The sequence below is a fragment of the Sorex fumeus genome, unplaced genomic scaffold (assembly GCF_029834395.1).
Source record: "Sorex fumeus unplaced genomic scaffold, SorFum_2.1 ptg000241l, whole genome shotgun sequence".
Classification (NCBI taxonomy): domain Eukaryota; kingdom Metazoa; phylum Chordata; class Mammalia; order Eulipotyphla; family Soricidae; genus Sorex; species Sorex fumeus.
The window spans coordinates 274912-298831 of record NW_026606298.1 but is presented as its reverse complement, the minus strand read 5'-3'; the positions used below and the strand labels follow the sequence as shown (position 1 = coordinate 298831).

Sequence of the window (23920 nt, the reverse complement as noted above, 5' to 3'; positions counted from 1 at the left end):
ATGATTAAATCATGGATGAATTTTTTAACATTTTTAAAACCTTGCTTTATACCTATAAAATGATTAGAAACAGTTTACCAAAAACGCAAATACAGAAGAGAACATAAAATCTAAATTTAAAGTATAAAACCAAAAAAGATCTATTAAAATTGCAAACGAGGATAAAACTTGCAAAGCGTTTACATGTAGGTTTAATGCCCTTATATTTGTCCCCAAAATGTATGGGGGAAGGAAAAATGAGTTGTTTTGAGTCTGTTGCTGAAATACTAATAAGTTTAGATCAATTCATGTTCATCTGTCATAAAACACCGATCTTAAATGAATCTTCTTCCTATACACACATAAAAATACATGTGGGCATAACTACATGTATGTGTGCATATGTAAGTACGCAAATGGAGACTTACATATAATTTAATATATACAAATGCACTCATATAAAGGTCATCACCTATACTAACAATCAAAACTGCAGCACATCAAAACTGCATCCAAAAATGCTGATACAGACAACCCAAGCAACTTTCCTAACTTGAAACCTTTCTACAGTAGCTCACACGAGAATTCTGAAGTGACTTTTGAAAGTGAATGCGAGTTCTATAATGTGATACTTGGCTGGAACTATTCAAAAAAGACTGCCTAAAGGCTTCCTCCTCAGTCTTCCACATCCTATCGTGCCAAACAACATGTTTTAAGTACAAGGAAAATAAATTAAATTCCACCTATCTGAAGATTTCACTAATTTTAATAACATCTCTCAGAGTTCTAATCAGAGTTTCAAATGCTTATCAGAATCCACATGGAACAAGGAAATAATGTCAGAGTCCTCCAAGGGCCTCAACAGACACACACCCATCTGAGATTTACAAGGAATTTTCTCTGTGAAAACAATTTGAAAAATAGGCAGGCAGTGAAAACAAAGAAGGAATTCATGTTCAATTTGAAAAGGGAAAAATTACTGGGCCCAGATTCTCCTTTGACAGGTTCTCAGCTGCCCTCCTCTTCAATGTACATTGCCAACTAGGCTGCCATACAAAATAAAGCCTGCAACGAAATGACTCTGAGAAGAGAACACACACTGATATTCAGTCGGGGACAGGGAGTGCAAAGCGATTCGCCTCTTTAAAGCCTCTCAACCCGAAGCAGGACGTTGTGTAACTCATCCTGAACTTACAGAGGAGCAAACAAAAAGCTCCAAGAGGACACACATCTTGAATAAATCACAATCTGCCATGAGACGGGAAGATTTGTATACTGAGGTCTGCCTTAGCCCAAAGCCTGAGCTCACTGCATCACCATGATGGCATCAGAAAGTGAGAACTATTTCAACAGTAAACTAATTAAACGTCTGAGATGAAGCTGACAAAAAACAAGATAAAGAAAATAAAGAAGAAACTCTGTGCCTGCTGTTGGTGGGACTGTTAACGATGGGGTTACTCCCCAGAGAAATGCCAAACTAAGCATGCATGTGCTGCCTTCCTTAGATCAAGTCACGGTCATGGTCCTCCCGTTGTTCATCGATTTGCTCAAGCGGGCCCAGTAACGTCTCCATCGTGAGACTTGTTGCTACTGTGTTTGGCATATCAAACACATCACGGGTAGCTTGCCAGGCTTTGCCGTGCAGGCGAGATACTCTCGGTAGCTTGCCGGGCTCAAGTAAATATAAGAAAAAAAAAAGATGAAATTCCAGATAATTAAGCAACCAGCACTCATCAATATACACTCTACTACATCAACTTTCCACTCCTGAAATGAACTGAGGGCCCTAATTGCAGACTAGGACATGGAGAGAAAAATCCTGGAATCTTGAATTGGCTCTCTCCCCTCTTTTTCTGAGGCTTAACAAGCAAGTTTATGGTCTGAGTCATCCGGAATTTTCTCTCTCTAATGAATCTTTCCCTTTCTTTCAAAATTAACATTTGTTTTTTTGGAGAGGCCGGATATAAATGAAAAGAGGACACCAAGGCAGCAGTACTATCCAATAACATTAGCAAGAACACACAAACACACCTACTGCCTACTGCCCTCGGTGTGAGACTGCCCATCTTACTGTAAAAAAAAAATTTCTACAAGCCTACAGATAATGTGAAGTTCTCCACTGCCAACACTAAAACACCCTTGGACTCCTCCTAAGTTTCCACTGCCTCACAAACAACTCCTGTATCTACCACGAACACTGGTACACATTCAAGCACTGTGACTAATAGGGAAACAACAGTAACTGAAGCGACTTTTAGTTACTGAGCAATCACAACGTCAACTAGTCCATCTGTACCCTGTACAGACCACTTTACAACATCTGAAACTATATCAGGTATCACATGTATCTTAAATTAATTATATTCATTACATTAATATTTAAATATTCCGGTCCTTTCATTAATGTCCTATGATTTGTTTGACTTTTATACTTCTGATGACTACGAACTATCTTTCAAATTGGAGTTTTGTTTTATATTTTTTAGGATTAGGCATTAAATAATAAAAATTTTAATCTTAACAAAAAATTTTTTTTCTTTTCCAATGTTCTTTTTTTTATTATTCAAAACAAGAGGAAAAGAACAAGTTTGTAACTGCAGGGGTGGGGGGCTATGGAGTCTTAGCCTAAGACTGGAAAACCCAGTCAAATGATAAATCAGAGAAAACACAGCATTTGGTTAAGAGATTTTATTTTCTTTTGTTAAAATTAAAAACCACTTAAACTCTGATTATGAGGTGTCTGATCATTCCAAAAGACACTAAGCGATAATGTTTGTCCTCAATCAAAAAGGTAATCATGGGGGCTGGAGCAATAGTACAACAGGTATGTGGAACTTGCAATTTACAAAGTTGTTCATAATAGAGTGTAAGGCTTACAATGTTCCAACATACTTGCACGTAGCCACCGCCGGTTGGATTCCCAGCATCCCAAAAGGCCCCCCGGAGAACCCCAGGCCCTGATTGCAGAACCAGGAGTAAACCCTGAGCACCACTGTGAGTGGCCCCAAAACAAAACAAACAACAACAAAAAAGGCCTAGAGGCTAGCATATAAATATCGATGGTATCACAAAAGTTTGATCCCTGGCATCCTATATGATCCCCCAAGCACCACCAGAAGTGATTCCTGAACACAGAGGCAGCAGGAATCCCTGAGCATTGCCGGGTATGGCCCCAAAACCAAATACCAAACAAACAAACAATGAAAGTCAAAAGAAAATTTTCACATGTGTAAGAGAATACATTATACTATGCATATATGAAAAGAGTTAGCAGAGCTTATGACTCAGGTGTTCTGTATCACAAAACCCCACCCACTGCAACTGAGGTGCAGCCCTGGAGGTCCTTGAGCACTGCCAGGTGAGGCCCTGAAATACCTGACCACTGCTGGGCTGGTCCTGAAGGTCCCCAATACTGTGGGGTCCAAACATCACCACAACCTCAGGCCTATGCATTCAACCCTTTCTAAATCGAGTCTGAACTTGCTCTCTGGCTCTGAATACACATATAGACACACATACAGAAAACTTTGTCTCATTTCCCCTCTACAGAATATTAAAAACAGAACTTGCAAAACCACTTGTGTCATTAAAAGAATTGATTCAAAAAAAAAAAATCATCTACGGGTTGAAGAGATAGCACAGTGGGTAGGGCATTTGCCTTGCATGCGGCCAACCGGGGTTTGATTCCCAACATCCCAACATCCCATAGGGTCCCGTGAGCACCACCAGGAGAAATTCCTGAGTGCATGAGCCAGGAGTAACACCACTGTGCATCGCCAGGTGTAACCCCAAAGGCGGGGGGAAAAAATCTAGAATTTCAATTATCCCTGATGAAGCATCTGGAAATGGAAGGATGGGGGCTGCTAGAGCTGGAAGTTTTGACAAACTCGGCTGATTTGCTGCCAAAGAGCCAAGGGAGGATTTAGGACAAAGCATTTGTAAAACTAAGTGAACTTCAATTTATGCAAGTGATTTAGAAGTGTCTATTGACACAGAATCAGTAGTAATGAAAATGTAATCATAGAAGGCCTAACTCTGACTTTGGGATGCGACTTATAACTCTTTCAGGCACCAATTAGCAAGTTCATTCCTTCATTCAGTGTTTAGTGTCCTGTGTACCCAGGAGTGGGGCACCAGGCATATAAGCTTCATAAATACAGAGTGCTCAGAGCTCCCATATAAAGCAGGAGTAAACGAGGCAGCCAGAGGGAGAGAGAACACGTGTGCTCTGTACTTGAAGGGAGTGCAGGGACCAAGAGAGCAGACCTGGGTGAAGAGCCCACAGCAAAGAGAACCTGGACAGGGATGAGGCTGGTTGGGTGGCAGGAACCAACTGATGCAGAGTCTCGTGAACGTCTTAAAGAATTCTGAACATTTTTCCAGGAACTAGGGAAAATGCACTAGGAAGATTATAAGAGATTAACTGATCCTGAACTGAAGTCAGATGGGTAAGAAATGGTGTTTCACTAACAAAAATTTTTAAAAAATGTATAAATGATGGAAAATGGGCACTACTGGAGGGATGGATACTGGATCATTGTATAACTGAAACCCAAGCACAGAAATTTGTAAGTCTACAACTGTACCTCATGGTGTTTCACTAATAAAAATTTAAAAAAAGAAGAAATAAATTTAAAGTGATATAAGGAGCCCCACAAAAATCCATTGAGGGTGCCACAACGTCTTGCAAAAGAACAGAGCGGAGGTAGACTGACCCTGACAGGCCAGGAGATGGCTCTAAGGTCAAATCTGCAGAATTCACAACGCCCGCTCCAGTAACAGGGAAGGTGGGTATGAATAAGAATCGATACAGAGAAAGTCAAAGGAACAGTCTTGAAAAACTCTAACGTGTTAGGGGTTCTGTAAAGAAAGCTGAGTCAGAAAGGGAATTGAAAAAGGAACAATCAGACAAACGAGAGAAAAGTCAGTAATGCAGCGTATAAATTCGAAGAAAGAGTATTTCCAGCAGAGTGGTCCACAGGGTCAAATACAATTGATGTTACAGTTAATAACCAGGGGAAGATTCTTGTCAATGATGACCTCAGGGAAAACTACTTTAAATAAGATTGTTTGGGGGCAGAGCAATGGTACAGCAGGTAGGGTGCCTGCCTTGCACGCTGGTCCTGGGCATCTCACAGGGTCCCCCGAGCACCACCAGGAATAATTCCTGAACACCGCTGGTGTGGCCCCAAAACAAAAGACAAAAAGAAAGCACCTCAAAAACATAACTAACATTGTCTTGTTCAACACTGGCATGAATTTCTTTTCTTACACATATTTTAAGAAAATGGCACTGAATGAATGACATTCACAAGGGCCTGCCATACTAAGACATGAGAAAGATGAGTTCTAAAAATTGCCTATCGGATTCTGTCACAAGAGTCACATAATTACCACCCTCAAAAACAGTATTTTTTTATAGATTACAGAAACAAAAGTCAGCATAGAGTGGGTTGAGGAATAAATATGAAATAAACTGATGAAAATGGAAAGTAGAGACAATTCTTTGGGAAGTTTGGCCATGAGAGAAAACAGTGAGATAAAGTGGTAACTGGGAAAAGCCTGGGGTTGGGGGAGAGGTTTTATTGTGTGATCAATGGAGGGTCACCAGCCTGCAGAAGACCCCATGAGAGATATCTGCTGAGAAGGAAATTTTGATTGAACAATGATTGTGAGACCAGAGTTTTGAACAATGATTGTGAGACCAGAGTTTATGTGAGAGCCAGGCACACAGATGGAGGCAGATCACTGTCACTGTCCTCCCGTTGTTAATCGATTTGCTTGATCGGGCCCAGTAACATTGTGAGACTTGTTACTGTGTTTGGCATATAGAATACCTCACGGGGAGCTTGCCAGGCTCGGCCGTGCGGGCAAGATACTCTCCGTAGCTTGCCAGGCTCCCCGAGAGGGGCAGAGGAATCGAACCTGGGTCGGCTGCGTGCAAGGCCCAACCCGCTGTGCTATCGCTCCAGCCCAGGGAGGCAGATAAGGGGAGAAACGATTCCTCTGTTAAATGGGAGCAAAGATGACAAGGATGAATGCAAAAACTTTTATCTTTGGTTGAAATTCCACCAGCTGCCCTCAATTTTCTTCGAGAACACAAGTCCAGATCATCAGGTTAGAGAGCAGGGGGAAACTGGGGACAGGAATGAAGGGCTTGATGCTGGAACATTGTACGACTGAAACTTAATCATAAGTAAGTTTGTAATTCATTGTGATTCCATTTTTTTAAGTGTTAAAGATAAATATGAGGTCAGAGCGATAGCCCAACGGGTAGGGTGTTTGCCTTGCACGCGGCCAACCTGGGTTTGATGCCTAGCATCCCAGAGGGTCCCCTGAGCACCGCCAGGAGGAATTCCTGAGTGCATGAGCCAGGAGGGACGCCTGAGCATCGCCCCGTGTGACCTAAAATGCAAAAAAATCAGACTCGAGGGGCTGGAGAGATAGTACAGTGGAGAGGGCACTGGCCTTGCACGTGGCTGACCCAGGTTTGATCCCCAGCATCCCATATGGTCCCCCAAGCACTGCCAGGAGTAATTCCTGAGTGCAAAGCCAGAAGTAATCCCTGAGTATTGCTGGGTGTGACCCAAAAAGCAAAATAAATAAATAAATAAAATTTGTTTTAAAAAATAAATATAAATATAAGTATGGTGAAAGGTTAAAAAAAATGTGAGGAGCTGGAGTGATCAGTACAGCAGGTAGGGTATTTGTTTTGCATGCAGCTGACCTGGGTTCAATATCCGACATTTCATATAGTTCCCCTGAGCACCGCCAGGAGTAATTCCTGAGTACAGAGCCAGGAATAACCCCTGAGCATTGTTGGGTATGACCCAAAAACAAGCAAACTAAAAAAGGGGGGAAGAAAAGCTCATGCGAGGCAGCTGGAACAGAGAAGGGATCACTAAGAAAATGAGGGTTGGAGGAATCGTTCGAGATGGGAGATGTGTGCTGAAAGTAGATAAAGGAAAAAACATGATAATCTCTCAGTATCCGTATTGCAAACCACAATGCCCAAAAGTAGAGAGAGAGTAGGGGGGAAATCGTCAGCCATAGAGACAGGGGGAGGGTTGGGATGGGACTCAAACATGAAAGCTTTGTAACCATACCTCATGGGTGATTCCATTAAAAAACTGATTCAATTAAAAAAATTAAAACTAAATAGATAAAAAGAAAAACCCATTCGAGGGAGAAAAGGGGTGAAGGGCACAGAGCAGGGCAAAAACCACGTGAGGCTTGGAAATCATGAAGCCAGAGTAAGAACAAGCTACCCTCTAGTGTGACTTTCTCTGGTGTGCGTCACTGCTTGGCTTACAGGCAGACATGGAGCTGGGCTCACAGGAAGCCCTGCTGGCTTTGCTGGAAGGCTAGTTCTGGGCTTGGCGGACTGCAAAGAAGTGGGAAAACAAATAAAGAACCAAAAACAAAGAGGTCTCGGGGCTGGAGCGATAGTACAACGCGAACGTGGCCAACCCAGGTTCGATTCCCAGGATCCCATATGGTCCTTCGAGCACCGCCAGGAGTAATTCCTGAGTGCATGAGTCAGGAATAACCCCAGCACATCGCGGGTGTGACCCAAAAAAAAAAAAAAACAAAAAAAGAAAACCCAAAGAGGTCTCTACCTAGCTGTCAAGCTAACAACTTCTGTATCCTAGGTCGCAGCTCTCTAACTTCCACACTGATCAATGAAGTCACATAAATCAAATAACATTGCTCTTCAATAGATCATACAATTTAAAAAATGAATTAAATATGCCTCGTTTATTCAGTGATGGCAGCAGAGCTGCCATAACAAATTCCTAAAGATGAGTGGATTAAGTCATGTCCGGGCTTAGCATCCTCTCCCCTTTCTCATTGGCCCAGAAAGATGTCTCCTTGGTCCCCTCCCCTCAGGGGGGGAAATAAAAGGGCCTGTAATATGGTTCTCCCGCTCCCCTGGCAAGTGAATGGGAACTTGCAGGAGACCCACCCACCATTTCATAACTAGGAGCTGACATTCCTTTATGTTCATATTTGGGTACATGCCGCTGAAAGAGACAAAGGCCAAGAACGCCAAGGTGGCAACCAGCCTTAAAGGTGGTTTCTCCTTCCTGCCAAGCTAGATGCCTGAATCCATTGCTTTATTCTTTTGGGGTTTTTTTTTTCGAAGTTTTATTTTTTTTTTTTTAACAAAGTAGTTCTGTCCTAAAAAGCCAGAAAGCAAAGAATAAGAAATAACATAATTTACAGCTAACTCGGCAGTACATCACGACTGGAATCTAACAACCACAGAAATTAAAAGATACCTATTAAATTAAGATTCTCACCTGACAAAGAATAAATCAAGCTTATAACAGCCTGAATGATTTTAACGAATATGAAAAATAGTACTGATTTTGGTAGAAAAGTGACTCCCTTCTATATCTATATTTTAGTGAATTTATGAGAGTCATTGCAAGTATGCTCTAGGATAAATACCATCCCCCACCTGAAAAAAAAAGGGATAGGTTAACTGGGGAGAGGGGAACCAGGGAGCACTCCCAGCTGTGCTCAGGGATTACTCTTGGCTCTGTGCTCAGGAATGACTCCTGGTGGTGCTTGAGGGACCATATATAGTGTCAGAATAGAACCCCGGTCAGCTGCATGCCAAGGCAAGCACCTTAACCCCCATACTATCTTTCCAGCCCATGGGTCAATTATTTTTTCACTTTGACAGAAAATAAACTATAGACCTTTTTCACGACAGAAGAACCTAAGAACGTGATCCCATAAACAAGTCAAAATAAGTATTAACGATAAAATAGATGAACCTCAAAAACAAAAGTTAATTGAGAACCCATGCCAGCTGATCAGGTAGGGTAAGAGAAATCTGTCAGGAAACAGGGCCACAGCAGGATAGATTTCAGAGTCAGGTCCCCGGGCAGGGGGAGTCTTCGTTGAAAGCCCATCTTGGGCATCACATATCCAATTAGTGGTGGGCTGACAGTAGCTTTTGAGAGAGAGCGTTACACATCCATCCTCCATGGACAGTCTCTGGCACGTTTCCTCCAGAGAGTCCCCATGCTGATAGCCTAACTTGTTAAATTGTGGTATCACTCTGACACTTCACACAAGAACATACATGTTTAGAGAGCGAGTTTGCATGAGAGAGGGAAACAGAGGGTCTCAAATTTTAGACCAGCACCTACTTCAAGAGCGGAAATAAAATAATTGACTGCCTGGGCTGAAACAATAGCACAGCGGGCAGGGCATTTGCCTTGCATGTGGCTGACCCGGGTTCGATTCCCCACATCCCATACTGTCCCCGGTGCACCGCCAGGAGTAATTCCTGAGTGCAAGAGCCAGGAGTAACCTCTGTGCATTGCCAGGTGACCCAAAATGCCAAAAAGAAAAAAAAGTATTTGACTGTCTGATGGAAGAGTGAATGAAAAGGTAAATTTAAATTGCTAGGGTGCAAACAAGATGGAAAAGTTGTTTGTTATATTTTTTTTAAGTCTCTGTCTCGGGGACTTAAGAGAGAGCTCAAAGGGTTAGAGGTCAGGCTCTGCCTGCTTGAGGCCCTGAGTTTGGTCACAGAAACATCATGTGAAGTCTTAGAGGCACTGAGCATCACCAGGTGGCATAGCCTGGCACGAGGACCGGCTTGTTTGGCACAGTTGGTGAAGTATCACTTGGAGTAACCCCAGGCCCCCTGCTTGAGAGCTACCCACCACCTACCCTATGAAAAGCTTCTTCCCCAAAGGTATCATGGAGAGGACACAGTGAGAAGGAGTACGCATCAGTACCGTTCTTTCAGAAAATTCAGACATATGTCTTAAAATTTTAAATTCAATACCCTTTGTCCTCTTAAAGGACACGTTCTAAAGACACATCCATACATCTGCACAAAGATGCAGGGATCAGCATTTTCGAATTTAAAAGTACATAGTATTGGGGAATATAAAGTAACAAAATAGTCGAGATAAGTACCAGGAGGTTCACTCCATGGCTTGGAGGCCAGCCGCACGCGCTAGGGGAAAAGGCAGCTCAGATAGAGAAGGGAGCACCAAGTAAAGGGTGTTGGGAGGATCCTCCCAGGATGGGAGAAGCATGCTGAAAGTAGACTATAGACCAAACATGATTGCCACTCAGTGCCTCTTTTGAAAACCACAGCACCCAAAAGGAGATAAGGAACAAAAGGGAATGCCCTGCCACAGGGTTGAGGTGGGATGGGGGGTGGGAGGGATACTAGGAGCACTGGAGGTGGAAAATGGGCACTGGTGGAGGGATACCGGTACTCAGTTATTGTATAACTGAAACCCAAGCACAAAATATTGTAAGTCTACAACTGTACCTCATGGTGTTTCACCAATAAAAATTTAAAATATATATGTATATATATATATGTACATAGTATCTATAGACAAGGTGATATTAAATAGTTAAATCCCTGTAATAGAACAATGTGCATCATTAAAGAAGGATGAAATAAAAATTACATGAAAAGACTTCCAAAAATGAGGGGGGAAAGTAAAGCAAGAAATAACATATATATTATTCTTTGTTTTTTAAAAAGATTAAGGTTTAGCATTATAAAGAAAGTCTGTAAATTAATCTAGAAATCAATTACAAACAGATAATAATATGCCAATTGCATCCCCCAAACTATAAGCGGAAAGGCCACAGATACACTAAAATACAAAAAGCAGTCTCTGAATAAGGACACAAATGCATTTGGCTTATTGGAGGCACACACATTACATAGGGCTTGTGAGCCCCCTAAGGAATTAAAGATACAATGGTTAGAAATTGGGTATGGTGCCACCCACAGGTCAATCTGTAACAGTGGGGCAATGCATCGAGAGCCTGATGGTGCCTTCAGACTTCCTGACACCCCAAAATTGCCTCTGTGCCTCTGGTGGACCCCAACAACTTGGGACCGAGTTTACCAAGAAATTAAACGGCCAAAAGTTAGGGATGTGGGAGGCATGCCCACAACCCCCTCCAGCTCAGCTATACAAGCGCATTTATTGGTCTTATTTCAGAAACTATATAGATAAATCTCGAAAGAGATCAAAAGCCACAGTTAAGCTCGGACCCGCGCATGGCTGAGCAGACTGGAGGAAATCAGAGGGGGGCAGGTTGGCCCGTGCCTGCCCAAGCAGAGCCCCCAGCAGCCGCTTGCTTCCACAATCTAAAATTGCCGCCATAGCCCTGGTCTGACTCCACCATCTCAAGATGAACCCCACCAAGATATAATCTGCTGAAAATTCAGGTATGCAGGTTTTGTGACTGAAATCTCCAGGCTTTCACGGAGTTGAGATGAGTTACCTCCTCCTCACTTCCCAATACACATGGAAGCACTGGCAGTCACCCCCACAAACCAACTCCGGCGCCACCCTGTAGATTCTATTACTGCTCTTGCTTCAGAAATCACGAAAGAGATCAAAAGTCAGAGATACAGCAGCAGGTCCCGGAAGACAGCACCAGAGATCTCTCTTGGGGCCCCATACTGAGCCCATTTCACCAGGGCACCCCGGATGGAGCAGGTGCAGTCTCCCCACCTACTCCAGATGGAATTCCAGCAACCAAGAGCTTCCACAAGCAAGGCCCAGGTATGAGCGTTCCAGGACTAAATCTCTATGCCACATGGTGGCATAAGCGCCAGGCTGCCTCTCCCCAGCTCCCCACCCACTTGTCTGCTGGCTGTCACACCCACAATGTGCCTCCAGGCGCCATCTTGGCGCACCAACAGTCAGCCAGTCCAGAGGCGCCCAATTGAATCCCAAAATGGATTAGTGGGGCTGGAGCGATAGCCCAACAGGAAAGGCGTTTGCCTTGCATGCGGCCGACCTGGGTTCGATTCCCCGCATCCCATATGGTCCCCTGAGCACCCCAGGGGTAATTCCTGAGTGCAGAGCCAGGAGTAACCCCTGAGCATCGCTGGATGAGACCCAAAAACCAAAAAGAAAAAAAAATGGATTAGTGCCCTACAGAAATGTCTCTGGAACCCAACCACTTAGAATCTAGGATTCCAGAAGCACGTGGCCACGGCACCCCTGATATTCAAAATGGGCAGTGGACAATAAATGATCTAGCATCTGCCCCCAGCAGGTCAGTTTGAATGGTGATGGGAAATTCGAGCAAATTATAATGCCCAAAAGGAGAGAAAGAGCATTGGGGAAACTGTCTGCCATGGAGGCAGAGTGAGGACTTGGGAGGGGGGAAGGGAAGGGCAGGGAGGGGAGGAAGATATCCTGGGGAAACTGGTGGTAGAAATTGTGCCCTGGTGGAGGGATGAGTGTTCGATCATTGTATGGCTGAATCTCAAACATGAAAGCTTTGTAACTGTATCTCACAGTGATTAAAAAAAATTAATGTGGAGTTCATGCCCAATTCAATCAGATTAATCAAAGGCTGAATAAATAGCAGTATTCCTACATTTAAAAAAAAGAAATTATTCATCTATGCTCTGACCATTCAACTCCTCTAAGTTCATTTGGTAAGGTAAACAGAAACTGAGTTTGTCTCATAAATACTCATGACTGTTTTGTAAAAACTAAATTCCCAACTCTCATATATTGCTGGTGGGAACATAAGTTGGTAAAGGGTATAGGGAAAATGATAAGGAGATTCCTTTAAAAAATAAAAATAGAAAATAGCATTACCCAGCAATTCCATTCTGAGGCATTTTACCAAATAATATTAAAACATTAGTTTGAAAGGAGTGATGGATCTCTGTGCTCAGAGAAAATTATTCACAACTGCAAAAACACGTAATCAGCTTAAATTTCCAATGACAGACAAACAGATTAAGTAGGGATGAAAGAAGAAGCATTAATGAACGGAGCACGACGGAGCTGATTATTTGTGAAAGACAATCTACTTCCATCTGTGACAGTACAGATAAAACGTACAGTGACCATGCTAAGTCAGAAAGTAAAAGACATTTAGTGGATGCTTCCACTCACTTGTGGGAGAGAAAACACCAAAGCAAATGAACTGGTAAATGTGAGGAGGGAAATTTAAAAAACAAAAGCAAACACCGTCAAAACGGATTAACCGTGGCCACACAAACCAGCACCCTTACCTGTGTGTGTGTGCACACACACATATATCCACACACAACCTCCCATCTCTGGGCCTGAGGGCAAGCCGGGGTTTGAAGGAAAAGAATCACCAAGTCAACACCAATCCACCCTCCTGTGGGAACATTTCAAACCCTCTGGGGCCTCCTCCCTGCATTATATAAACCAGTCCAGTTTAGTTTCTGATGTATGACTAAATCCAAGCAGATGGCTGAGTCATGGGCCTCCAGGATACACTATTAAGCGAAATGACTCTGACCACTGTCTTAGAGTCTAACCCTCCCAATTACAGCATCCTTAACCATTTAATATAAGGACAATGATGGTCCCGTTAATTCTAATTCAAAATCCAAACAATGCAGGGGAAAAAATGCATAGTCAAATGCTACTCAAATGCATAGTCACATCAGTGGAAAAACTCCTAGTCACTTTCTAGAAAATATTGAATAATCATCTCCTGAACACACTCAAACACACACATTCAAAAACACTTTAGACCTATGGAGGTGATCTATTAAATTGTGCCAGGAATCCTAAAAGGAGATTTAAATAGGAAGTTGAGAGGGAGTCTAGGGGTGGAGGCACTTGCCTTGCAGACAGCAGACCCTATTTTGTTCACCATCATCATATATGGGCTGGACTGATCGTACAGCGGGTAGGGCGGTTGCCTTGCACGCGGCCAACCCGGCCGACCCGGCCGACCCGAGTTCAATTCCTCCGCCCCTCTCGGAGAGCCCAGCAAGCTACCGGGAGTATCTCGCCCACACGGCAGAGTCTGGCAAGCTCCCCGTGACGTATTCGATATGCCAAACACAGTAACAACAAGTCTCACAATGGAGACGTTACTGGGCCCGCTCGAGCAATCGATGAACACAAATCGGGAAGCCAGTGCTACAGAGCAGTGCATCATATACAGAAGCATATATGGTTCCCCTGAGCACAGAGCCAGGAGTATCCCAACCCCACCCCCCCACCAAAGAGTCTTTAAGTAAATGAACAGGGCACAAGGAAGTACGACAAGGAAGAGAGTAGTATCTGGAAATCGCTGCTCTTCCAAACACACAGCCCTAGAAGAGGTTAGTCTGACCTGTCCTCTACCAAGCCTTAAGCTCCCCTGGTCTTCCTGCGCATTTCACTCTGGCCTAAGGGTTTGCATTCAAGTCCGTGCCTGTTCCAGCAAACAAGTTTCCATCCTAAGCAATTCTAGGCAGGCAGGTGCTGCTCTTATGGAACTGGGCCTTTATCAAGGTACTAGGCCAGATACCCACAGGAAAGGACACGTCAGAGGCTGAACTTCAAGCTGGAAGTCAGAGTTTTCTCTTCCAGAAAGAAGCAAAGCAATTTTACTGCGATGTGTGAGCACTCTGAACTACTTATTCATCAAGCTTTTGCCGTGGCATCTGTTTTTGTTGTTGTTGCTATTGTTGTTTGTTTTGTTTTCGAAGCATCATGACTGAAAATACTGTTAATGGTAGGGTTTCATGCATACAATATTAATATCACACCCTCCACAAGAATGTGCACTTCCCTCTATCACTATCCCTGGATCCCCTACTAACCACCCAGCACCCTCCACGCCCCCATCCACAGTAAGCCCAGTTCTGTAAATCAGTCTTCAGGTTCTATGGTCCTTAGCCACTTATTCTTTCCATGTTATGTTTCTTGATAGGAGAAAAAGATCAAAAAGATGCCACAGGATAATTTCTCCTAGGTGGGCATGTGATGGCCTATAAGAGAGATCATTCTGTGACAGCCTTTTCATTTAAATCCACCAAACCCAGTCCTACTTGCTATTCTTCTAAGTGAAACCCAGTTTAGGGGGCAACAGTAAGGTTTATTTAGACTAAGATTTCTTACCAGCTGTGGACTTTAGTTAAAAGATTTAAAAATACTTTTATGCGAACAAAACAAGCAGGAACTAGCATATGTACATGTGTGCATAGTGTTTTTTTTTTCATTAGAATCCTTTTCATTGAAAACTAATCATAACAGACATAAGAGGAATTAGCCAGTTGCCAGCCTATGCCAGCTGGTGCCAGTCTGTGCCTATCAGGGCCAGGTGCCGCTCTGCCAGCCTATATTATACAGTTCGAGGCAGTGCCTCTTATGCCAGGTAGTGCCAACCTTGTTGGGCACTGCCGGCCAAGAAGCAGCAGTCTTGTGAGGGCTTTGCTGCTAGGGCCAGACACAGAGGACAGGTATACACAACCGAAGGTCCTCTGCTTGACGTCATTTGCCTCTGAGGAGAAACTATCTGTCATTTGAGTTTGGTCCTTTTCCTATCACACGAGTGAAATCATCCAGTATTTGTCTTTGACTTATTTCACTGAGCACACTGGCACACAAATTTGTTTATTCATCTACGCATGATGAAGCTGGTCCCACACCCAGGATTTCTCCCAAGCTACCCCAGATCTGTGCTTAGAGGTTATCCCAGTAGTATGCAGGGAACTGTGAAGTGCCAGGAATCCATGAAGTGGGGTCAGTCGCATATAAGGGAGTGGCTTAACCCTTCCAGCCCAATGCGGATTTAGTTTGAAATGAGTGATACTATTTTCTAATTCAGAGAAATCTTTGTGATTCTACTTGGACATAGAGATTTGCCACATAAGAGACAAGCTATCCCTCTTCCCATTTATCACAGTAATCACAAGTTTCTTTCTGCTAAACCTTCATTCTCTCTTACGATCCCCCAAACAAGTATTCCAAACTCGTCCAAACAAAAAGTATCTTTCAAACAAGTATTCCACATGGTTAGACTATAATAGTTGGAGAGAGACCAAATCATCATACTACCTTAGCATTTTTTTAACCTTTGAGTCAAATAAAATTCATATAAATTATAAAACTAGTTATCAAAAGGTCCAAATAAATGTCTTCATTCTTACAATGAAAGGCAAACATATCCCAAACAAAAAACAAACACTGTCATCCCGTTGTTCATCGATTTGCTCAAGCAGGCCCAGTAACGTCTCCATTTTTTTGAGACTTGTCATTATTGTGTTTGGCATATTGAATACGTGGCGAGTAACTTGCCAGGCTTTGCCCTGCGGGCGAGATACTCTTGGTAGCTTGCGGGGGTCTCCGAGAGGGGCAGAGGAATCGAACCCACTCGGCCAGGCTGGCTATGCGCAAGGCAAACGCCCTACCGCTGTGCTATCGCTCTAGCCCAAACATATCCCATATCACAAAATTCATAGTTATAATCATCAATAAAACAACTGCTAAGTAAGATATTTTTCTCTAAGTGTGATTATTCGTGTGCAGTGTCCAAGAATCTGCCAATGTGGTTCTTTTGTTTCTTCTGCTTTTAAAATAAATCAAAGCATTGAATAGTAGAAAACATGTCATTCAATCTCATCCATTTAATTGCTATAGATCATGTAAGAAATGTAGTCATCTGTTTTTTTCATTTAAAAGGGAAAAAAAGTCTGTGAATTTCAGTTAAAAACAAATCACAGTAGTAATTTATTAGGTACCAGATAACTGAACAAAACTTCCACAACAAAAAATTCTTGTATGCATTTAATCCTGACATACAGTAAATGAGTTCTAAAAAAAGAAATCAACAAATTACATAGTTCAATGTTGAGGTTAAAAAGCTTTTAAAAATTATCACTCCTTAGACATGAAGAGTATCATGCTAAGTGAAATGAGTCAGAGAGGGACAGACAGAGAAGGACTGCACTCATTTGTGGAGTGTAAAACAACGTAACATGAGGCTGACACCTAAGGACAGTAGATACATGGGACAGACAGATTGCTCCATAGCTGGGAGCCTGCCTCATGAGCAAAGGGGAGAAGGCAGCTGGAATAGAGAAGGGATCGTTAAGAAAAAGAGGGCTGGAGGAATCGGTCGGGATGGGAGATGTGTGCAGAAAGTAGATAAAGGACCAAGCATGATAACCTCTCAGGGTCTGTATTGCAAACCATAATGTCCAAAAGTAGAGAGAGAGTATGGGGAATATTCCCTGCCATGGAGGCGGGGGGAGGGTGGGAAAAGGGGGTTATACTGGGGATATTGGTGGAGGGGAATGGGCACTGGTGGAGGGATGGGTGTTTGACCATTGTGTGACTATAACCCAAACATGAAAGCTTGTAACTATCTCACAGTGATTCAATAAAATTAAAATTAAAAAAAAAGATAGTCAGAAAAATAAACAAATAAATAAAATAAATCTGGGATATAAAAATAAATAAAAAGTATTACTCTTTAATATTAAAAGTCACACTCACATGATTCAGATTGTCTCCTAAGGCAATATCTATTCTGTGATAGTAAACTTTTCGTAGAAATTTTAAGATGTTTGATGCATACTGGCCCTTACAAAAGTACTGAGAAAAAAATGCATGGCACGAACACACACACATGTCAATTTATACTCTGTAACTATTGAGAAGACAATGCCTAGAAATCATTTCTAAATCTAGTTATTTATTAGATTAGTTAGCTTCTAAATGTTTTTCTTCTACCTAAAAAATTCCAAAGAGCAAATCCTTCATGATGCTTCGAGACATACGTATATAATCCAAATATGCTTATTCAAAGACACAGATCTTATCATCCCCACCACAGAACGTGACCAGCTCCCCTGCCTTCTAAAGGCCTGGTATTTTAAATCACATGGAAGTGTGGTGTGATAATCACAATGTCTGTAACCACTAAGCCATTCTGGCACCAACACTTAGGGAGCCCTGGTACTTTCTTTTGGACAAGCATAGGTAAACACATCCTGGTTTTTTCTTTTTAATTCAGTAATCTAACCCTTGTCTTTACTGAAAGGCTGTTCAATAAAGGAAAAAGACTGTTGTCGTGTTTAAAGGGGCATTTTAAGAACTTAAAATTGTTTAGGGCTAAAGTTTCCAAAATAAAAAAAAAATGAAATGAGAAGGCAAAAGAAAGGGAATGAAAAGAAGAGGTGGAAAGGAAAAAAGAAGGTGGGGGATAGAATTTCACGTCAAACAGATGTGGGTTGGAATCAAAGCTCTGCAGGTTATTTCCGAAGGACCCTGGTGAATCTTAGGTCCTCATCAACAAAACTTGGGCCATTGTTCCTGCTTTGGGAGACTTGCTGCGAGATCTGACCACAGCAACAGGTATAAAACTTAAACAAGTCCCTCACATACAGCAAGCATTCAAAATATAAACTAGCCAAGTAATCATTATTTTCATTTTAACTTTACAAATTTCTCCGCTTGATGAGTATACAGTTTCAGTACTGACTATGTAGGAATCCTTTCAGTTCTTCATAACCATGATAAAAATCTTTGTAACACTAGGAGAATAACTGAGACTTAAAAGAATACACTTGCCAATAAATATTTTCTAGAACTCTAGCTCGGAAATAAGCCCTTGTGTTGCTATTCATTTGTTGTCCAAATGCACAACTCAGGTTAAGCTACATGTAGATTTCACATATCAGAAAGAAGAGTAGAAGGGCTCTCCATGCGGGGTTTGACTGCAAAGTATATCATTTACTGACTCTGTGTCTCAGTTTCCGAACCTTATGCACTCAGGAATTATTGCTGGTGGTTGCTTTATAAACACAACTCTTCCTTACAAGCTAAGTATATTTTTGTACTCTACAGGTAAGAAAACAAAGTTTCAAAATAGGTTAGACTGAAAAAAATTAGTAGACTAACCCAAGAAACTAAACTTTGTATTATCCTCATAGCACTGAACATTCTATTCTATTCTATGGGATGCTGGGAATCGAACTCGGGTCGGCCCCGTGCAAGGCAAACACCCTACCCGCTGTACTATCGTTCCAGTCCCAGTTTCCAAACCTCTTAACTGAAGATGCCAATCTCCCTTTAGAGGTACTGTGAGAATTGGGAGAATACATGTAAATTAATAAGGGCATTAGCTAGCATTTAAGTGCAATGCAAACAATTTGTAGTAATTCTAACCAGGAAAATTGTATCATCACGTGAAAGTCTCTGTAAAGGTCAGATCCTCACTAGACTAACTAGACCAGGGGGGCCTATAATTTGGAAACTTGTGAGTTCTTAATCGGAAAGAAGCCCTTGTGTTGCTACTCATTTGTTGTCCAAATGCACAACTCAGGTTAAGCTGCATGTAGATTTCACGTATCAGAGATTACTATTTTCTGGGCTACTGGCAAAATACGAACACATATTGTATTTCTACGTCTGTGTGAGTGCATTAAAGTTAAGAGTGAGGGTCTCTGAGTGGTGGGAATACGTTATTTTCACTTGCCCACATTTTAAAAATTTTCTACCGTGCCTTCAGGTGAATTCCAAATGAATAAAAGATCGAGTATTTGAAAATGACAGCAAGATACCTCGTATATGTCTAAAGGGGGGAAAGCTTGCAAATTCCATACCTGTATCTGTGAATGATGGCATTGAACAGTTTTCCATCTCTCCAGCAAGTAGTGAAATTTTCACACCGAATTCCAGCATACCCTTCGGTGGCCTGCTGCGTCCACAGGAGCAATCTCTCTTTCGCAGACATATCCTCCGACTCTCCAGTAACATGGATGTCAGATATCTAAAGAACAGAAAAGTGGAAGACCATTAGAAAGGAAACTGAGCAGTAAGTTGACCAGTAAGAAAGGAATCTTGGGGCTGGAGCGGTAGCACAGCGGGCAGGGCATTTGCCTTGCACGCGGCCGACTCGGGTTCGATTCCCAGCATCCCATAGGGTCCCCCGAGCACCGCCAGGAGTAATTCCTGACTGCATGAACCAGGAGTAACCAATGTGCATTGCCGGCTGTGACGAAAGAAAGAAAGAAAGAAAGAAAGAAAGAAAGAAAGAAAGAAAGAAAGAAAGAAAGAAAGAAAGATAGATCTTAACACAAATTTAAGAACTTATTATGTACCAAGAACTTTATAAAAACAACTCTTCCTTGTAAGCTAAGTATATTTTTGTACTCTACAAGTAAAAAAACAAAGTTTCAAAATAGGTGCGACTGAAAAAAATTAGTAGACTAACCCAAGGAACTAAACTTTGTATTCTCCTCATAGCACTGAACATTCTATTCTATATCCTTTACATTATGTATTATCCTCTTGGATAAAAATACAAATACAAATACTGAAATTTTGTATTATCCATAAAGCACTGAAAATTCTGTTACCCTTTACATGTCTGAGTTCTTTGTTATTATTATTGATTCTTTGTTATTATTATTATTATTATTATTATTATTATTAACTAGAGCAGGTAGGGCATTTGCCTTGCATGCGGCTGACACGGCTGACCCAAGTTTGATTCCACCACCTCTCTCGGAGAGCCCGGCAAGCTACCGAGAGTATCTCTCCCACAGGGCAAAACCTGGCAAGCTCCCTGTGCCGTATTCAATATGCCAAACACAGTAACAAGTCTCAAAAAAATGGAGACATTACTGGGCCCAGTTGAGCAAAATCGATGAACAACGGGAGGACAGTGACAGTGACAGTGACAGTAATGTTATTGCTGTTACTCTGAGGCCAAACTCAGCTCTATTATGAACATGTTTTTAAATCATAGTGTGTCTTAATGAAAAAAATGTTTAAATATAACCATCATGGGAAAAAAGTTTCCTAAGATGAGACCAGAGTGATAGCCAATGCATGCATTTCATAAGGGATTCAAATCCAGGTTCAATTCCTGGTACTGAGTATGGTCCATATCAGGAGCAACTGCTGAGCACCAAGAAGGGAGTAGTCACTGAGAACTAATGAATATAGCCCCCCAAATTATTAATAATAATGATGATGAAACAATGAAAGAAAGTACTTTCTCAAGTTCAAATGGATGAAAAATAAACCTACTAATTAATCTAGATTACTACCTATGAAGGCAAATTTGACCCAATAGGTCACCTGATCACTTGACATCCTGTTACTGGTCGAGTTGCTTGAGTGGGCACCAGTAAAGTCTCCATTCATCCCTGTCACATGCTAGTGTACCCCAATGGCGTCTGCTCGCTCCAGGAACATGAAGAGCCTCAAATCGATCAATCAGTGTCTTGATGAAGAAGTCTGACTATCTCTTAGGTAGGGGGCCAGCGATCTTTTAACATCCCATGGAATCCAGTCGGTAACGGCTCTAGTCCAGCGGTCATCTCCAAATCGCATTACGTGTCCAGTCCATCTGATTTTCGACACCTTGGCAAACAAGACAGCGTCCCTGATTCTTGATTATTGAGGGAGGTCAGAACTCAGGATTCTTTCTCTCATTTGAGTGAAGCGTGATACTCCAAGCATAGCTCTTTCGTTTCCTCTTTGGGAGACCCGAATAGTGTTCTCATCCTGTTTTCCTAGGACCCAGGTCTCTGAGGCATATGTTAATGCAGGAAGAACAGTGGAATCAAAGAGATGTGCCCGGAGCCGGAGGTTCTTCGTCCTCTTAGCTATTTCTTCAATGCTCTAGAAGGCGTTCCAATCCACTCTCTTCCTCCATGCAACTCAGGTGCCAGGTCATTCGTCACGTTGACTTCTCGACCTAGGCACACGTAACTGTTGCATTCGGAGATGGTCGTTCCATTGAGAGTGAATGGAATGCCAGGAACGAGACCGTTTCTCATAAACATTGTGTTCATGAGATTCAGCTGCAGTCCGACCTTTCCACACTCACAGTCAAAGTCAGCCAGCATTTGTGCAGCTTGGCTAATGTTTGGTGTTATTAGAATGATGTCATCAGCGAAGCGGAGGTGGTGTAGTTGCCGACCATCTATCTTCACTCCCATTCCTTCCCATTCCAGTCGTCGCATGATGTTCTCGAGGGTGGCACTGAAGAGTTTCAGTGAAACGGTATCACCCTGCTGAATCCCTCTCTTGACATCAACGATCACTTCTTTGTAGAATGGTGAGATCCTGGTAGTGAATCTGCAATACAGCTCATGGAGGATCCTGATGCATTGAGTTTGAATGCCCTGTTTGGCTAGGGCTTCGATGACCACTTCAGTCTCAACAGAATCAAAGGCCTTTTTTAAATCAATGAACGTTAGACAGAGCAGCATCTTAAACTCCCGAGAAACCTCAAAGAGTGTGGTTACCATGTGGATATGGTCGATTGTGCTGAATCCTTTTCAGAACATGGCTTGCTCGCATGGTTGTCCTTCATCTAGTGTTCTACCAATTCTATTCAGGATGACTCGAGTGAACAGCTTTTAGATGACAGACAAAGGGCAGATCGGGTGATAGTTGCCAATGTTGTGAATGTCTCCCTTCTTGTACACTAGAACAGTCCTGCTGGTTTTCCATTGGGACGGAACCTTGCATTCAGAAAGGTAGCGTGTGAAGAGTCGAGCCAGTGTATTGATGATTACTGATGGCAGGTTCTTCAGGTGTTCGGGTCTGACCTTGTCTGGGTCAGGTGCTGTTCGCTTCTTTACTGATGAAATGGCGTGTCAGATTTCAGAAGGGAGAACATTGGGAACAACATATCCATCCTGTGGAATTTGGTATGTGTGCAGGTGGATGTGAGCAGAAGTCATGGATAATCTTCTCCATTGCCCTTCCGGAAGATGTGATAGATCCATCAGGATGTGGTGGGGCAGTCATCTTGGTCGTAGGGTTGGCAAAGGACACGCAGGTGTTGTGAATGCTTTTCCCAGCTTCTGCCATATCGGCCAACACTGATGCTCTTCTCTCTTTGAGTTCTTCCTTTATTGCTTCTCTGGACTGCTTTGAGAGCTCAGACATCCACTTACGGTTGCCTGAGGCATGCGCCAAGCCACACTGGTGAATAAGCTCAAGAGTTTTCAAAGACAGGCATTTTTTTTGTGGCTATCTCTCTCTTGGCATTCCTCGCACAATCATGGAGGTGCTGAACCAGTTGATCGTATTTCTCGTCAATGTTGTTAACGACAGCATCTTCCCATGTTGCCACAATAGTGCCAAACACATTATAAGACACTTAATACCCATCTTCGAAGATTACCGCACTATATTTGATGGAGTTCAAATATGGTTTGTACTACAGGAACACCTGCAAGGGCGATTAGATCTGCCCTAAAAGACTCTATCCATCTCAGAGAGCCTGGCAAGCTATCCGTGGCATATTCAATATGCCAAAAACAGTAAAAAACCAAAAGGTATTCTGTATAAAGAACAGAGGAAAAATAGTACCCTCTTCTGTTAATAAAATTATGAACAATCTGGCCTGAAGTCTAATTTTATCATGGGTCCTCGTTCAACTTACTCAACAAAAGACCATTTCTTACTGAATTTTCCCTACCCTTTGCTTTCAACATTCTTTTTTAATACCTCAATCATTTAGATACGCAAATAATACATAATGTAATATAAGATAAATAACAAAACAGGTCACCAGTTTGCACAATTCAGTTTCCTGAGAACCCTGATAAAGTTCCCACTTAATCTGCTGACAGTGGTATTGAGATACAAAGTGACTTGATTTGGGGTCACATGGCAATTCCAAAGCTGAGATTAACATCAACAAACAACTGTTCCCTCCCATCAGTTGAGGGTAAAAAGCCAAGGGATCAAGACGACAGGTGGCACGCAGGGACCAGGAGGTGCAAAGAAGAAGCTGGGCACAAGACCCAGGGATTTCCAAGTCATTTTGCCACAGGAAAATAAAATCTTCAAGTCACAAGACTGGGCTCCAGCCTTGGCGGCTAGTACTCTGGCTGCGGATAATTCATTTCATATCTATGAGTCAACTTCCTAGTCAATAAATTAGAAAGGCGGAGGTGGAAGCAGATACTGTTTAACTGCAAGTGCAACACCAAAATCAGAGGTCAAAATACACAGAACAAATAATCAACTGTAAGGAGAGAATAAAATACCCGGGATGAGCCTAGAGAATGCTTTTTCCATGAACACTGATGGGTTTAAGCTGGAAATTCCCTATTCTTTTTCTTCTGGCTGTGCCAATATTCGGGGACAGTCCAGGGACACGGGTGAAGAAAGTGTAGTGGTCA

At 42.4% G+C, this 23920-nt stretch overlaps 1 protein-coding gene across 3 annotated transcripts in view; it reads right to left on the bottom strand.

Moving 5' to 3' along the window:
• Positions 1 to 23920, bottom strand: part of DST (dystonin) — a 415725-nt gene that overhangs the window by 220794 nt on the left and 171011 nt on the right. For all 3 annotated transcript variants that reach the window (XM_056108983.1, XM_056108981.1, XM_056108982.1), the window contains exon 6: positions 19370 to 19536. In XM_056108983.1, coding sequence (XP_055964958.1) covers positions 19370 to 19536 — 167 coding nt within the window. The remainder of the gene's footprint in view (positions 1 to 19369; positions 19537 to 23920) is intronic.